The sequence below is a fragment of the Dendropsophus ebraccatus genome, chromosome 4 (genome assembly GCF_027789765.1).
Source record: "Dendropsophus ebraccatus isolate aDenEbr1 chromosome 4, aDenEbr1.pat, whole genome shotgun sequence".
Lineage (NCBI taxonomy): Eukaryota > Metazoa > Chordata > Amphibia > Anura > Hylidae > Dendropsophus > Dendropsophus ebraccatus.
Genome location: NC_091457.1, coordinates 161272990 through 161291546, shown reverse-complemented (window position 1 = coordinate 161291546; position 18557 = coordinate 161272990). Strand labels below are relative to the sequence as shown.

Genomic DNA, 18557 nt, shown 5'->3' with positions numbered 1-18557 from the left:
TGCACAGCGGCATCTAGTGGCAGCTCTCACACATTACACTATTAATACAGATAGGGAAAAAAAGTGACAGCCGGAAATTACTTCCGGGTCGTGGTGATTACGAGAACTAGAGAATGATTCTAATTGGTTGCGAGGTGTTAGGGGCGGGGCCTGTGTTGCACGCTGTGTGTGAGCAGTGATGGCTGCAGTAACCGGCAGGAGCGTCGTGTTTGTTACCGGAAATGCGAAGAAGCTTGAGGAGGTGAGTGACCCCGGGGTATAGAGCGCCACCTGGAGGAGGAAGGAGGAGGTGAGTGACCCCGGGGTATAGAGCGCCACCTGGAGGAGGAAGAAGGAGGAGGTGAGTGACCCCCAGGGGTATAGAGCGCCACCTGGAGGAGGAAGAAGGAGGAGGTGAGTGACCCCCAGGGGTATAGAGCGCCACCTGGAGGAGGAAGAAGGAGGAGGTGAGTGACCCCAGGGGTATAGAGCGCCACCTGGAGGAGGTGAGTGACCCTGGGGTGTAGAGCGCCACCTGGAGGAGGAGAGTAGGTGAGTGACCCCAGGGGTATAGAGCGCCACCTGGAGGAGGAAGATGGAGGTGAGTGACCCGGGGGTGTAGAGTGTCACCTGGAGGAGGAGAGTAGGTGAGTGACCCCAGGGGTATAGAGCGCCACCTGGAGGAGGAAGATGGAGGTGAGTGACCCGGGGGTGTAGAGTGTCACCTGGAGGAGGAGAGTAGGTGAGTTTCCCCGGGGTGTAGAGCGCCACCTGCAGGAGGGAGGAGGTGAGTGACATGGGGTATAGAGCGCCACCTGCAGGAGGGAGAAGGTGAGTGACATGGGGTATAGAGCGCCACCTGCAGGAGGGAGGAGGTGAGTGACCCGGGGGTATAGAGCGCCACCTGGAGGAGGTGAGTGACCCTGGGGTATAGAGCGCCACCTGCAGGAGGGAGCAGGTAGCTAATGTCTCTGTCTCTCTCTCTCGCCCGCCCGATCACTGATGTCTTTGTTTCTCTCTCTCGTCTGGTCGCTGATGTCTCTGTCTCTCTCGTCTGGTCGCTGATGTCTCTGTCTCTCTCGTCTGGTCGCTGATGTCTCTGTCTCTCTCTCTCTCGCCTTGTCGCTGATGTCTCTCTCTCTCTCGCCTGGTCGCTGATGTCTCTGTCTCTCTCTGTCTCTCTCTCTCTCGCCTGGTCGCTGATGTCTCTGTCTCTCTCTCTCTCTCGCCTGGTCGCTGATGTCTCTCTCTCTCTCTCTCTCTCTCGACTGGTCGCTGATGTCTCTGTCTCTCTCTTCCGCAGGTCATCCAGATACTCGGAGATAAGTTTCCTTATAGGCTTGTAGCTCAGAAGATTGACTGTAAGTGACTCCCTGGAGGTTGTTGTGTTATGTTATGGTGTAGTGTGGTGTGTTGTTATGTTGTGTGTGTGTGTATATATATTGCCTGTGTGTGTATGTATGCATATATTGCCTGTGTGTATATTACCTGTATAGACTGTAATAACTCGCTCTCACCAGATCACCTATTAACCCTTTGTATCTTTCCTTGTGTTTTGTGCTCAGTGCCCGAATACCAAGGAGAACCTGATGAAATATCAATTCAGAAGTGTAAGGAGGCGGCGAGACAGGTATAGACTACAGTGCACTGTGTATGTATCAGCATTAGCACTTGTTCACATCAGGATTCTTGTATACACGGCGCAGATACATCTGAACAAGGTCTAAATAGGCTGCAGACCTATCTGTGGCTAAGAGGCAGGGGCTCATTGGCTTCAATGGTAGCTAGTGACAGGGTAGCATAAACTAGTGACAGAGAAGCTGAACAGAATGATGGATCACTTACATTGTTCTGTGCAGCTGATCCAGAGATCTCCTCCTGAATAACATGGACAATAAGTAGTCCTTTCCATTATGTGCATGAGCTCAGTAATCCTGGATATTTATGAGAAGCAGAAAACTCCGCCCACCAGCTGCTGATTGGCAGTTATCTATCCATGCTGTGTATAGGCAGTTAGCTGTCAATCATCAGCTGGGGGAAGGGGTGTGGCATGATCCTATTCTCCTGCATATTAGGAGAACGGCTGATCAGAATGATGTAAGTAATACAGCGATCTGTACAGCATTTCTGTCACTAGTTTGTTCTGCCCTCATTTAAGGCGATATAAACTCGATGACAGATTCCCTTTAAGGAGCTACTTATAGAGCAGAATTCACAGTTACAAGCAGTCTACGACCTCCCCCGCAGTACATGACGCTTGTACTGTGCATTGTGTCTGAGCTGGTTCTGATGGCCACCTGGTCTTATAACATTGTATGACGTCTTCTCCTCTTTTCCCCCTCAGATTCGGGGTCCGGTCATAGTAGAAGACACGTGTCTGTGCTTTAACGCTCTGGGTGGTCTGCCTGGCCCTTACATGTAAGTGGGTGAAGTACAGAAATGGCCTCTCTGGTCTATGTGCTCCCGGCCTTCCTCATGAGGTGCTATGTGTCCAGGGACCCCACTGATAACCAGGACAAGGGTCGCTCCCCCTCACTGCAGTACCCGACACATTCATAGAGAGTACAGCATGAATAGGAAGCACATCCACACTATGTACAGGACATGGACACCTGTCAGTGATCACCTGACGAAGCACAGAAGTGCAAAACACGTGTCAGGTGGTTCCAGTCAGTAAGTGTCACTGTCTAAATTTTTTTTTTTTTTCAGAAATCAATAGTACAGGTGATTTTAAGAAACTTTGTAGAAAGAAAAATGCTTTTTTTTATCATAAAAAAGCAGTTTGAGGCTCTCTCCCCTGTCTTCATGGTTCTCTATGGAGAGGGGAGGGGTGGAGGGAGATGAGGCACCAAAACAGGACAACAAAGAGTTAATTTACATCCACATCACTGGGCTATCTCCTCTGAAGTCAGCACTGACCTCTCTGACCTCTGAATACCAGCTTTCATACAGCTCCCACTGTGTAATCCTTTGTTCTCTGCTGGTGACTAATCTCCCTCCTCCCCCCTCCCCTCTCCATAGGTTACACAGGGCTCGACTGATGTAAAAGAGTCGAGATTTCCTGATAATGAGCAGTGAATGGGGGGGGAGGGGGACCTGGGGAAAGTCTTTGTGAATGCAGATAATGGCAGATTTGCCTAACAAACCCAATTAGAAAGTTTCTTAAAATCGCCTGGACTATTGATTTCTGCAAAAAAAAAAAAAAATGAAACGACAGTGATACTGTAAAGGGAACCTATCATGGCGGAAATGAGGGGGTGTGATTCTAAGACCTGCGCTGGGTGATGGACCAGCACATTTCCTTATCATTAGGGGCATTTTAGCCGTGATTGGTTCCCTTTAAGAATTCTCCCATCTGGTCTCCCTTTACTACTTCTCCTCTTCTGACCTGTACATTGCTTTTTTTTGCTTGTTTTCCCTTCTGTGATGTTGGTGTAAATGCGACTGACGGTCACAGAACTGCACAAAGCGCTTCATCTATTAGTCTACTATGTTTTATCGCAAATGGCCAGTAGATGGAGCCAGAGTACTATGTAACTTATTATTATTCTTTTTTCAGCTCTAATACTGTATACAGGTGTGTAAATAATTGGTGCCTGGCCTCCTTACCAGAACCCTGTGTATCCCCCTGCTGGAAACTCTCCCTTGAGCAATAACCATGTAAAAGTTTAAGCATTTTTAGCATTAGACATGTCTTCTTTCGCTGACTAATTGATGTTGGTACTTTCCTACAGTCAGTTCTTACATGCCCTATAGTGCTACCATTTTGACTATTTCTGCACCAACATGCACACAGTGGAGATTCCTAGTAAAATCATATGTCCCTCTCTAGAAAGCATTTTAATTTGAAGGTGGTAGTTCCCACAAAAATGTTTTTCTTTCAAATCAACTGGTGCCAGAGATTTGTAATTTACTTCTATTAAAATAATCTCCAGTCTTCCAGTACTTATCAGCTGCAGTATGTCCTGCAGGAAGTGGTGTATTCTCTCCAGTCTGACACAGTGCTCTCTTCTGCCACCTCTGTCCAGGTCAGGAACTGTCCAGAGCAGGAGAGGTTTTCTATGGGGATTTGCTGCTGCTCTGGACAGTTCCTGACATGGACAGAGGTGGCAGCAGAGAGCACTGTGTCAGACTGGAGAGAATACACCACTTCCTGCAGGACATACAGCAGCTGATAAGTACTGGAACACTGTAGATTTTCTAATAGACGTAAATGACAACTCTTTATAATTTTATGAAACCATTTGATTTGAAAGAAAAAAGCAAAAACATTTTCGCTGGAATGCCCCTTAAAGTTTAATCGATCAGCTGAGGTGCGGGAAAACGCCCATTGGCTGGTGGTATTTTTTGAGCGGGCAATAAAATTTATCGGCTGCACTGTATTAATGATGACGCTATACTATATACTCCGCGGTGACTCCTCTTTAATAATGTTCCTTGTGTTTTGCAGAAAATGGTTCCTTGAGAAGTTAAAACCTGAAGGTAAGATGGAGACTACAGAGCCGTCCATTATACTGAGGAGAGGGTGCTGCTCCCGTATAATTATATGGCGTATCCCCGTATGAGTGTGACTACTCCTGTGTTATATATGGCTGCTCCTGTAGAATTATATGGCGTATGAGTGTGACTACTCCTGTGTTATATATGGCTGCTCCCGTATAATTATATGGCGTATCCCCGTATGAGTGTGGCTGCTCCTGTAGAATTATATGGCGTATCCACGTATGAGTGTGACTACTCCTGTGTTTATATATGGCTGCTCCCGTATAATTATATGGCGTATGAGTGTGACTACTCCTGTGTTATATATGGCTGCTCCTGTAGAATTATATGGCGTATCCCCGTATGAGTGTGACTACTCCTGTGTTATATATGGCTGCTCCCGTATAATTATATGGCGTATCCGCGTATGAGTGGGACTACTCCTGTGCTATATATGGCTGCTCCTGTAGAATTATATGGCGTATCCCCGTATGAGTGTGACTACTCCTGTGTTATATATGGCTGCTCCTGTAGAATTATATGGCGTATGAGTGTGACTACTCCTGTGTTATAATTATACGGAAGCAGCCATATATAACACAGGAGTAGTCACACTCATACGCGGATACGCCATATAATTCTACAGGAGCAGCCATATATAACACAGGAGTAGTCACACTCATACGGGGATACGCCATATAATTCTACAGGAGCAGCCATATATAGCACAGGAGTAGTCACACTCATACGCCATATAATTCTACAGGAGCAGCCATATATAACACAGGAGTAGTCACACTCATACGCGGATACGCCATATAATTATACGGAAGCAGCCATATATATGGCGTATCCGCGTATGAGTGTGACTACTCCTGTGTTATATATGGCTGCTCCTGTAGAATTATATGGCGTATGAGTGTAACTACTCCTGTGCTATATATGGCTGCTCCTGTAGAATTATATGGCGTATCCGCGTATGAGTGTGACTACTCCTGTGCTATATATGGCTGCTCCTGTAGAATTATATGGCGTATGAGTGTGACTACTCCTGTGTTATATATGGCTGCTCCCGTATAATTATATGGCGTATCCCCGTATGAGTGTGACTACTCCTGTGTTATATATGGCTGCTCCTGTAGAATTATATGGCGTATCCGCGTATGAGTGTGACTACTCCTGTGTTATATATGGCTGCTCCCGTATAATTATATGGCGTATCCCCGTATGAGTGTGACTACTCCTGTGTTATATATGGCTGCTCCCGTATAATTATATGGCGTATCCGCGTATGAGTGTGACTACTCCTGTAATATATATGGCTGCTCCTGTAGAATTATATGGCGTATCCGCGTATGAGTGTGACTACTCCTGTGTTATATATGGCTGCTCCTGTAGAATTATATGGCGTATGAGTGTGACTACTCCTGTGTTATATATGGCTGCTCTCGGGTTCCAGGTCTGCACCGGATGTTGGCCGGGTTTGAGGATAAATCTGCTTTTGCTCTTTGCACGTTTGCATACAGCAGCGGAGAGCCGGAGGAGCCTGTCCTGCTGTTCAGAGGGAAGACCCCGGTGTGTATAAGATGAGGAGCCCCTCCTTCTCTTCTCTCTCTGCATTTCAGTTGTCTGACATCATAAAATCCGTCCTTATTTTTAGGGTCAGATTGTGTCCCCTCGGGGGCCCCGGGACTTTGGTTGGGATCCCTGCTTCCAGCCTGACGGCTTTGATAAAACGTAAGAAAATTCTGATTATTGTCGACTGAAAAGACACGGGGGGGGGGGGGGGGGGGGGGGAGATTAATCAAACATGGTGTAAAGTGAGACAGGCTCAGTTGCCCCCGGCAACCAATCAGATTCCACCTTTCATTTTCCAAAGAGTCTGTGATGAATGAAAGGTGGAATCTGATTGGTTGCTAGGGGCAACTGAGCCAGTTTCACTTTACACCATGTCTGATAAATCTCCACCAGAGGGTCTGATCTGTGGGGGTCCAGCTGTTGCAAACCTACAATTTCCATTATACCTGGACATCCAAAGCTTTAGCTGCCCAGACACAATGGGAATTGTAACAGCCGGAGATGGAGGATTTTCATAGATTTCTTTAACAAATCTGCTGCATGTTACTTGTTTTAGTTGTTTTCTTGTTGGGCTTTTTATAAAGTCAGGCGTAATGTCTCTATATTTTACCTGTGTCGGAACGTGGCTACAATAACAGATCTGCTGCATAGAGTGATATGTTAGAGTAGTGTACCTAGTTACTGTGCAGTACATACCTGAGCCACTAGGTGTCGCCCTTGCATTAATAATCCTGCTGAAGAACGCACTATAACATATATAGCATTATAACATATTGTACACTTATAGCATCGTTATTTGCTTTCAGCTTTATAAAATAGTTTTTTGGGTTTTTTTCTGCTCTGAAAGGACATGAAAAACATGTATGTTAAAATATTGAATGATAAAATGCTGGTAATTTATTTTATTTATTTTTTTTAAAGTCTACTTCTGGTTTTCCATATTCTATATATATATATATATATATATATATATATATATATATATCTATTTATATATGTGTGTATTAAATATATATCTCAGAATTTTTTTATTATTATAATATATAATAATTTTTTTTATTACATACACACGTAATCTGTTACATAATAGCTCCACTTTCATCGCCACAATAAATCTTTCTTTCTATGTCTCCAGGTACGCAGAGCTGCCAAAAGAAGTGAAGAATAGTATTTCCCATCGGTACAAAGCCCTGAAAGAAATGTCCGATTATTTTATCCAGAATGGCGCCCCCAAAGGCTGAGAGGGAAACCTATCCATACAGGTAACCATTATGGATAGGTTATTGTAGGCCGCCTACCTTTCTATACTAATGGCCAAGGATATGGGGGAAACTGATCATGCGTTTAACCCTTTAGATGCCATGATCAGTACTGATTCACAGCGCCCAAATATTGTATTGAATTGGTGTTGCAAAAAAAAAAAAATTGGAGTCCTTTAAGCAGCACTCCATGTTTTTCTTTGCCCCTATCAGACACACTGACCATTATGTGTCCCACCAGTGCCGTTACAGCTGTATCAATGTGGTCAGTCCGGGGTGTTCACTCACATGTGCATGCTGCTGCTGTTGTGTGTGTGGAATCAGTACATACAATAATTATACACCTCCACTATGGCTGTGTTCACACTTTTTTTTTTTTTTTTTACTTTTTTTTCTTTAGTTATTGAAAACAAAAGTGCAATTGCTATTTTACTGCAATTGTGCAAATCACAGTAAAGTAATTTTATGTGCATTTGGAAACTTGCAGCGACCTTGTGTGAATACGACCTAAAGATTTCAAATCTTCATTAAACACTTTAAGGGAATATGTCACTTGGTTTATTCCACCTTAAATGAGGGCAGCATGAACTAGTCACAAATGCTGAACAGGTCGGTGTATTACATACATCATTCTGTTCAGCTGTTCTCCTAATATGCAGGAGAATAGGATTTTTGCCTCACTGACTATATACAGCATGGGTATCTAACTCCTAATTAGCAGCTGGTGGGCGGAGTTTTCTGCTTCTCATGAATATCCAGGACTACTGAGCTCATGCACATAATGGAGAGGACTACTTATTGTCCATGGTATTCAGGAGGAGATCTCTGGATCAGCTGCACAGAACAATGTAAGTGATCCATCATTCTGTTCAGCTTCTTTGTCACTAGTTTGCTATAAACCGTCTGACAGAGTTCCTTTAAATTATGACTATAGGTCAAATCCCTTTCTCCTCATGGTGATATTTCTCAAAAAAAGTGTATTAGGACTGCACATTGTATGAACAGACACCAACCCGCTGTACCTGGGCGTACAATGAACCCTGTGTTGCTCTGATTGGCTGACCTGTGGTGATGAGACTCCGCCCCCTTTTCTCTGCAAAGCCAGAGGCATCATGGGAATTGTAGGCAGCAGTAGAATAATCATTTCTGTGGCCAAATACACAAGAGCTTGTACATTATTCCCTAATAATACCCCATGCTGCAAAACCTAGTGGCGGACCCCTCTATATAGCTTGTATATCATATCTCATCATTGGTTCACTACTCAGTATTACCATTGTTCCTTGGCTTCTGTCTTTGCAGAATGGACATCTATGAAGTTGGTGCAGACCGTAATCCAATCATCTGACGGCTCCTGATATGTGGCACCGAGTGTACAATACATTATTTGTCTCTTTTTATAAAAATTTAGGGTCTACCTTGTATTTAACTACAGGAAGTATTAATTACGGTAGATAAATGCGAAATGGGTCCAGACAAGGTGCATCTGCTGCCTCGTCCCTCATGAGGTTTTCCCAAACATGGAGTAAAATGGTGGAAAAACTTGGTGCCTTCATGTAAGGCCTGAAAACTGATATATAAACTATATATTTTAAAGGGGTTGTTCACAAAAAAAAAAATTAAATCATCTGGTTCCAGAAAGTGCTAGGGCTTTGTAATTTACTTCTATTAAAAAAATCTCCAGTTTTCCGGTACTTACTAGCTGCTGTATGCCCTGCAGGAAGTGGTGTATTCTCTCCAGCCTGACACAGTGCTCTCTGCTGCCACCTCTGTCCATGTCAGGAACTGTCCAGAGCAGCAGCAAATCATCATAGAAAACCTCTCCTGCTCTCCAGACTGGAAAGCATACAAAACTTCCCGCAGGACATAAAGCAGATGATAAGTACTGAAAGACTTGAGATTTTCTATTAGAAGAAATTACAGTTTCACTTTACACCATGTTTGATAAATCTCCCTCTTGTCTGTGAATATATGACGGGCAGGCCCTGACCGGTGTAAGAACACATCACAGTATCCGGCTCAGACACCACTGATTCTCGGGTTCCATCAGCACCGAAGAACTAATGGTGTCCGTCCTGTTCTCATCCGGTCCTACTATAGAAGGTGCTAGATCTATGGAGAAGGATTGTGCAAGCAGAAATGGAGTAACTCTAGAAGCGCTCTGTCCCGGATAGCACACGCTTTCTGGAAGTCTGTGAGTAATTTTCCAGGCAGAAGACAACCGGCCCTGGCGGCATTGCGTTTCCTGTGGAGGTTGCCAGCCTGCGGCCCAGTGAGTTACAAAAGTCCCCATCTGTCCGGAAATAGGTCTTATAGGAGAGATCCCAGAATCGGGGTAATGAGATGGCTGCCCGTCCTCCGTCCGAAAACTTTACTTATTGGAAATGGATTTCAGGTTGTGGATTGCAGAATAGCTCCCCTCACTAGCGCCACCTGTAGGCAGGTATCCTGCACTGTGCAGCTTCTCTGACGCTCCCTCAGCCTGGCACAAACATCCTCCCTCACTTTAACCAGTCCCTTTAAGTACAACAATGTACATGCAGTCTATATACGTATAAATCACAGTCTATAGCTCATTCTCATCTTTAAAGCGATAGTTGAGCAAAAAAAAAATTCAAAAAAACTGGTGCCAGAGGTTTGTAATTTACTTCTATTTGAAAAAAAATAAAAATCTCCAGTCTTCCAGTACTTATCAGCTGCTGTATGTCCTGCAAGAAGTGGTGTATTCTCTCCAGTCTGGTACAGTGCTCTCTGCTGCTCTCTGGACAGTTCCTGACATGGACAGAAGTGGCAGCAGAGAGCAGAGAATACACCACTTCTTACAGGACATACAGCAGCTGGTAAGTACTGGAAGACAGGACTTTTTTTTTAATAGAAGTAAATTTACAAATCTCTGTGACAATTTCTGGCACCTGCTAATTTGAATTTTTTTTATTTTATTTTTTTTTGCTGAATTATCCCTTTAAAATAAAGGGCATGGGGGGGGGGTCATAACAAGCAATACTAAGGGTCCATTTTATCTGCTAAAGATTTGAAGCCAAAGCCGGGAACAGACTATAAACAGTGATCAGGTCATAAAGGAAAGACTGAGATTTTTCCTCTTTTTAAATCCATTCCTGGCTTTGGCTTCAAATCTTTGGAAGATAATCTGTCAGATAATCTTTCTGTGTAAATGGACCCTTACTCATCTCTCCCTGTGCTTCCCCAGTATAGAGTCGCTGCTCTGGGACCCCAGTGGGGCTCTGGGATATTTAGCAGGGCTACGCCGCTCAGCCAGTCCGTGCCAGGGGCGGGGCACCACTGCAGTCACTGATTGGCTGAGCGGGCTGTCCATCAGCCAGGACAGGCTGAGTTTGGTGATGTCACGACTCACAGAGGACAATGCCTGTTGGCAGGAGTCCCAGAGATGATCAGGTGGCGCATCGCGAGCATGGGGAGAGGTAAGCAAGGCTTCATTGTTATTTACTCCCCTGCCCCAGCCGCCTGTCCAAAGTTTGTTACGGCTGGACTTTTTACATCAACACAAGAACAGTATTTAAAGGGGTCGTGAAGCAAAGTTGGTAACATCAGATGTGCTATTCATAGTAAAGTAACTTACTGTACTGTTCTTCTCCCTCATGTATCTAATAACTTCCTGGTTTCCTCTCTGAACACTCAGACCCTGAGTCATCAACATTGTTCACACGTTTTCTTAATGACAGAGACCTTTTCCCCACGTCAGTCGGTGAGAGGGTGCACATAATTCAGATACTCCCCAGTGTCCTCCCTCTTTGCAGACCTGTTAACGTGCACCTGTTGCGTCCGAGCACTGACATGACCTCTCCGCCAGACATATAAACCTCCCATACTGTAATGTTATTTCCTGAGTCACAAGATCTAGTTTCCCCTTGTGCAATACTCCCCCGAGGCTGTGACTCCATCATCCTCAATAAAGCGGCTCTAAGGTTCTGTATGGCGACCGCCAGCGGCTCGGCTTTATGTAGGAAATCGCATAAATACACGGAAGTCATTGAGATCAACTCTAGAAAAGCTTAGAGGAAGCTGGCAAAGCCGTCCGATTCTGAGCAGCATTTATGGAATACATCTAGGGGAAGTATAACGAGTTGAATATATTATAGGAAGATCTAAAAGGGTCTGTATGGATTTTTTTTTAAGGAGTTCTCCGGAGAAAATATTTTTCTCTTAAATCAACTGATTTCAGAAAGTTATGTATATTTGTAAATTACTTCTATTGAAAAATATCCGGTCTTCTAGTACTTATCAGCTGCTGTATGTCCTGCAGGAAGTGGTGCATTCTTTCCAGTCTGACACAGTGCTCTCTGCTGCCGCCTCTGTCCATGTCAGGAACTGTCCAGAGCAGCAGCAAATCCCCATAGAAAACCTCTCCTGCTCTGGACAGTTCCTGACATGGACAGAGGTGGCAGCAGAGAGCACTGTGTCAGACTGGAGAGACTACACCACTTCCTGCAGGACATACAGCAGCTGCTAAGTACTGTAAGACTTTTAAATAGAGGTAAATTTCAAATCTATATAACTTTCCGAAACCAGTTGGTCTGAAAGAATTCTTTTTCCGTTTACAAACTTGCGTGTAAAAATCGAGAAAAGCTGGACTAAAGTCACTTATTTAGGTTTGAAAATCCTTAGATGAATATTTCCAAATTAGTCTCAGCTGCAGTACAAGTAGATATCACCAAGTATAAAGGCAGCAGTAGGAATTGTAGTTAGATGGTGCACAGGGTCAGGTGGGCGGAGTTTGGATGTAGGCCAGTGCCAGAACTGGTAGATTTAGACAGAGAAATCATTCATCATTCGTGATTCCAACAATACTAGCATGCACTGATTGCTTTGTGACCACCAGGGCGATGCAGGAATTGATGATAGGACAGACGACTAAGAGCTACAATGGGATGAGGTTGGTATAGCCTTCCAGTTTTTGCATTGAATATGCTAAAGAAGAGCCCGTGGAGCCTCATTGAAGAGTCTCGAAAGACAGGACTAGCCAGATGTCCCTCCGGGAAGGACCCAGCTAAGGGGCAGCTCCTGTAGGGAAACAACCAAAACCACCATATTAAGTGGCCCTATAAGTCAATGTAATGACAAGGGAAAAACCAAGGCCAGGTATCTATCCACAGACAGCTGTTTCAGGGTGTTGCCCCTCATCAGTGTGTAGTAGTTTTTGCATTTAGTTAGTCCTAGTAGTGATTTTTACTGGTGCGTTTACACAGAGAGGTTTATCTGGCAGATTTTTGAAGCCAAAGCCAGGAATTGATTAGTAAAGAGGCAAAATCTCAGTCTTTACCTTATGACCTGTTCTCGGTTTATAGTCTGATCTTGGCTTTGGTTTTTAAAAATCTGTCAGATAAATCTGTCTGTGTAAATGCACCATAACGATAAATGATCGCAAACAAGATTGTTTATTGTTAACCTGACTTCATTCACCATATAACACAGAACGATTTTTCATTCTAATATTTGTATATTTCGTTTACACAACCCTTCAAGGGACTAAATATACAAAAATTAGACCAAAGGTAGACCAGAAACCCTCTGCTCTTCTTGGTAAGGGCCCTATTACACGGCCTGATGTTGAGGAGGAATTGAGCATCGACTTGTCAGGTCAGCGTTCGCTTCCTCCTCGTTCCCTAAGCTATTACACGTACAGACATCAGGAGGGAGGGGCTGCCTGGCTGATCTTTAGATCGGGTGGCCCATAGAAGAGAGCAGCGGTCTGCAGAGTGTCAGGCGGCAGACCGCCTCTATCGCCATTGGTATTTTAGAACATGCTGAGAGAAAGAGATCAGCTGACATTGTGCATATCGGCTGATCATTGCCATTCAACATGAGCTATCACACAAAACGATTATTGGCCGTTAATCGTTTTATGTTATAGGGCCGTAAGGGGCACCTGGTTAATCGTTCAGCGCTAGTTTCCATACGTCTTTATGAGGCTTCCCTTATGGAGAAATAATACCCCCCCCCCCCCCCCCCCCCCCCCCCCCCCCCCCCCCCCCACAGTCATTTATCAGGAAATGGAAAAGAAAAAGCCAAAAAAAAGTCATAATTTCCCGCATCTCCGCACACTCAGAATTTTTGTATTTTTTGGAAGGAAAGCAATGAATGATTGTAGTTATTACCCAACCATATGTCACCACTTCCCAGTTACAGAACGGTTAAACTCAAGGATCTGTATTGTTTTCAGAAGAGATAGATGGCCCCAGATAACCAAGAGACCTGGAGGAAACAATCCGAGTCTTGGATTATTGGGTTATGGGCTGGAATCAGTCGCTGGCTCCTATCCCCCCTATTATTCATCAGATCTGATTGCTTTCACAGAAGCTCCGAAGACCCAGCGGAATGGCGTGTGGATGTTTATAGCACTCCTCCGCCGCTCCGAGGTGATGTACGGGGCAGGGTTTAGATGGAAATGTCGCAGGGCAGGAATGCAGGCTTATTTTCCAGGCAGACGGACAGCATCAAGGAAATATTTTGAGTTTCAAAAAATAATTCTCTACTAGTATTTCCATAGAACAGAAAAACATGACATATGCGTCGTCATGCTGAGACTAGGCAGGTAGGTCTTCTCTATTGGGTCAAGACAAATGGAGAACCAAAGTAGTTGTGTCTATAAAACAATGACAAAGCTAAATTCTGCCCTACACTGTGCCCGGTCTACGGTAATTTACATCTATAAACCTTAATATCGTCAAATCCAAGGAGAGCTGGGTGCGTCCCGACCTTCAAAAAGCAGTCCACATTTAATTCTATCCCTCCCCTGCTACGTGCTGGCGCATATACTCACCAATGATGATTGGTGTCCCGTGGTGCGGCTTTAGTCCAGTCATATTGTGCAGCGCAGGCGCCCATGTGACCTCTTCTCCAACTGGACTCCATATAGGGAGTCCCGAAGTCAGGGTCTCCAATGCATCTCTATAAGACCGCTCTCCTGAAGATGCATTGGAGACCCTAACTTCTGGCCTTCAATAGCCCTGGAGAAAGAAGAAGGGTCAGAAGAGCTATGGCGTCACCACCTGCGGGGTATGAACGCGCCACAGGACACCGACCATCATTGGTAAGTATATGTGCCAGTGGGGGGAGGGATAAAAAAAAATTGGACTGCTTTCAGGTTTTTTATCTTGTTTTTAAAGACACAGGGGGAGATTTATCAAACATGTTGTAAAGTGAAACTGGCTCAGTTGCCCCTAGCAACCAATCAGATTCCACCTTTCATTTTCCAAAGAGTCTGTGAGGAAAGAAAGGTGGAATCTGATTGGTTGCTAGGGGCGACTGAGCCAGTTTCACTTTACACCATGTTGAAAAATCTCCCCCATAGTCAAGAAATGGTGGACATGTATAAAAGAAAGGCTGAGACAGGTCATAAAGGGAAGACTGAGATTTCTCCTCTTTTCATATCCATTCCTGGCTTTGGCTTCAAAACTCTGTCAGATAAATCTTTCTATGTAAACACACCATTACAGTGACTCCCACTACTCTTATACCACCAGGACTTATGGGGGAGCAGAATTATGCAACAACCAGTCAAAAAGGATAAATCTCTGGTAGTTCGTATCAATGTAAGAAGGTGACAAATAACAAGAATAGGAACTCAACAGAGGAGAGGACCTGAAAGGTAATGAAAATAGATGACTGCAGAAGAAGGTGATGAGAATGGCAGTGTGGAATCAAACCTGACAGATGATGACCAGGAATAGACTACTAAAACCTGTACTTTCCCTAGAGCTATGATTAACATATCACAGTCCCTGCAAATATCCCTAATGAAAACCCTAATCTGCAAAACTGACCCTAACACCAACACCAAGAAGGCTCTAGTACCCAGAAACCATACACAAGGCTGGACACATACTGAGCAAGAACAAGAAAAACTGGGAGAAACAAAAACTGGAAGAAACACTGCAAAACAAATGCCCAGCATATGCTATAATCCGCACCACACTGCAAAATCACAGATATTTAGGGTGCCTTCACAAAAAGTGAGTTAACAGTCGATTTCACTGATTTTACAGTAATTTATTTTTTACAGTAAAATTCACTGCGATCCTCTGTACCTATAGCCCTATGGCCATTCTTCCAGTGGATTTTTATTTTGCTGCGACACTATAGAGACGGCCTTGTTTAACTAATTAAAAATAATAGACAGCCCCTGTTTGCTCATCTCTACTTATCACATTAAGCAAGGTGCTAGGCTGCACAACGACGTTCACATGGTGTGAGTGTGCTACAGTGTAAATCCAGTAAAACAAGAATGATAATTATAGAGCAGGTTAATGTAATGCAGATTCTCTTATCTACATAATGTAATTACATTCTGTTACTATTAAAAGCAGAAGTGACAGTCCGTGGTCTATACTGTGATCTGAGCAGAACATGCAGCCATAGACATACGCATTACAGGGGATGTCCAGGGGGAAACAATTGGCAGTATAACAACAGGGAACAGAGACAATTGCTTCCGGCTCTCGCCATAGTATGGGCAACATCGTCAGGGGAGTCGGTGTATAGGCCGTGTTGGCATGCTGTGCACTCCATTCCTTGCAGCAGTGGTTTTCCCTTTCCTGTGATTATATGGGGTCTAGGTAATCAGACCCTCAGTGATCACCTCCCCCCGCCCTCCAGCTGCTAATTAACAGCTGACTGCCTATACACAGCGTGGATAGATAACTGCCAATCAGCAGCTGGTGGGCGGAGTTTTCTTCTCATGAATATCTGGGACCACTGGGCTCATGCACATAATGGAGAGGACTACTTATTGTCCATGTTATTCAGGAGATCTCTGGATCAGCTTCACAGAACAATGTAAGTGATCCATCATTCTGTTCAGCTTCTCTGTCACTAGTCTATGCTATCCTGAGATAGGACAGCAGAAACCTACAGTACTGACCAAGTCTCTTTAATGTGTTCTCTAAATCCCAAGGTTATCAGAAATTTTGTGTTTCTCCATTTGTCTTCCCTTTGGCAATTTTATAAAACTTAGCCAACTTAAAAAAAATAACTCCATGAGTTTTTAACTTGAAGGAAAACGACCAGCAGGGCCAGACAGGGGCGGAACGGTGCCCTGGGGGCCAGTAGCCCCACCCCCGTGCTCCAAACTGCCTTACTAAATGCTGGATTCAACGACAAACTGTACAGAAATGGCATTGAGGATGAAGGTAAGAGAGATACCTTCATCCTCAGCACAATAGATGGCTAATTGGTTATCCGCAATAGGGAAAAAAGGATTGTGCAGTTGGATTTTAACATTTCGATTTTTATGACCTCAGGGAGATAAGCTGATGCCAGGTTCCCCAGCTAACTTATCTATGACCTGAAGTAAAGCCGACAATTTACGGTTAAATCTCATAGTATTAGGTTAGAAAAGTTTAATCTCTTCTTTTGAGAAATAAGAACGAAATCTCTCCAATACTTTGTTATCATTTTGTGCACAGTCAGGAGAAGGGATTTATCGGACCTCGGATGACTTTTTCCTGAGGCTTTTTTACTTTTATATTTTTCTTAGATCTGATCTGGAACAAACTATGAGTTTCTGTTACTGGCACGGGTTTCAGAAAAACAACAGGGATTTGGAAACATCTATTGGGTAACTGGGGACATTGAAACGCTAGGACTTCATTTATGGACACTGTAGGATTTTTTTTTCTTTACCTTTTAGACTAAGGTTTAAATGTGTTATTAAACGGGTACACCAGGAAAAAAAAAATAATTTCAAATTAACTGGTTTCAGAAAGTTATATAGATTTGAAATGTACTTTTATTTAAAAATCCAGTACTTATAACCTGCCGATTGTCCTGCATAAAGTGGTGTAGTCTCTCCAGTCTGACACAGTGCTCTCTGCTGCCACCTCTGTCCATGTCAGGAACTGTCCAGAGAAGTAGCAAATTCCTATAAAAAACCTCTCCTGCTCTGGACAGTTCCTGACATGGACAGAGGTGGCAGTAGAGAGCACTGTGTCAGACTGGAAAGAATACACTTCATGCAGGACATATAGCAGCTGATAAGTACTGGAAGACTGGAGACTTTTAAATAGAATTACGAATCTTTATAACTTTCTGAAACCAGTTGATTTGAAAGATAACATATCCCTTTAAATTAAAGACTCATGCTCGCATATTTTTAATATCAGTCTGCAAACTGATATTTTTGCTTTGTCACCGGACACCTCAACACTGATTTCTCCTCCGCTGCTCCCCCACTTTCAAAATTCAAACCGGCGGAAGTTCTCCCAAGTTGGTCAGATTACAGGGCCCTGATTGGCTGAGTCGCTGAGTAATTTTGGATCCTCTACCAACTATGGAGACCAGAATTATTTTTTTTTGGACTTATTTTATAAAGATTCTATTATACTATCGGGTTTACCAGAATCGCCATGAAGGGCGGGGGGACTTGGTGTGTACAATGGTTAGGTAGGTGGTATGTGTAACATCTACATGATGCCAGGACACAAGGTCTCCAGTAGAACATCGCCCATCACACTGCCTCCACCATCTTGTCTTCTTCCCATACAGCATCCTGGTGCCATCTCTTCCCCAGGTAAGTGACGCTCACTCACCCGCCCATCCACATGATGGAGAACATGACCCATCAGACCAGACTTCTTCCATTGCTCCATGCTCTATTCCTGATGACCACTATAGATACTTTCAGTGGTGGACAGGGGTCCCATGGCCGCTCTGAGCTGCGATTTCCTGTGTCATCTGACTCTTCTGTGGGATCGGACCAGACAAGGTATGGGGCGCTCGTTCACGAATCCCGGATAGGTGTCCTGGATTCCTGGGACTGCCTTGGAGCGCTGGACAGTCCAACACTGACTTTCCGAGGCCGATCACATCTTCCTCCTGGCCCGGCGACTACTTTCCCCTGCAGTAAGAAGTCACGGGGCCAGGAGGAAGATGGGAGGCCCTGGAACTGACTGTTCCTATAGCCACCAGTCGCCATTGCCACCACACAGGGGTGCCAAACTCGGGTCCTCCAGCTGTTGCAAAACTAGGATTCCCATCATGCCTGGACAGCCAAAGCTTTAGCTGTCCTGAGTGTGACCCCTCTGCTCCAGATAATCCATTATTGACGTCATCTGTCAAAAAATGGCTGATTGCCGTGAGACGTGGATTGTCACAACGTGGACACTAAAACGGTGTCTAAAAGCCTTGAGCATTTCTGGTAAAAGTAATCGAATATTGGCCATTGTTTACAGACGGGGCTTCCCATAGCCAACACTGTCACCCTCACCACCATCATCCTCCTCA

The 18557-nt window shown here is 44.4% G+C and overlaps 1 protein-coding gene across 1 annotated transcript; it reads left to right on the top strand.

Moving 5' to 3' along the window:
- The first annotated feature begins 130 nt into the window (after positions 1-130).
- On the top strand, positions 131-8727 carry ITPA (inosine triphosphatase). Its single transcript, XM_069967614.1, has 9 exons — positions 131-241; positions 1283-1340; positions 1545-1609; positions 2324-2397; positions 4430-4461; positions 5921-6036; positions 6122-6198; positions 7175-7301; positions 8601-8727. The coding sequence occupies exons 1-8, from the start codon at positions 179-181 to the stop codon at positions 7278-7280; spliced, it is 591 nt and encodes a 196-aa protein (XP_069823715.1). The 5' UTR covers positions 131-178; the 3' UTR covers positions 7281-7301; positions 8601-8727.
- Positions 8728-18557: the final 9830 nt, after the last annotated feature.

What these genes read in the sequence shown, in the direction of transcription:
- ITPA (XM_069967614.1), top strand. Translation starts at nt 179, where the DNA reads ATGGCTGCAGTAACCGGCAGGAGCGTCGTGTTTGTTACCGGAAATGCG. An exon ending in GGTCTGCCTGGCCCTTACAT is followed by an intron (nt 2,398 to 4,429) that starts GTAAGTGGGTGA and finishes TGTGTTTTGCAG; the next exon opens with AAAATGGTTCCTTGAGAAGT. An exon ending in TGAGAAGTTAAAACCTGAAG is followed by an intron (nt 4,462 to 5,920) that starts GTAAGATGGAGA and finishes CTCGGGTTCCAG; the next exon opens with GTCTGCACCGGATGTTGGCC.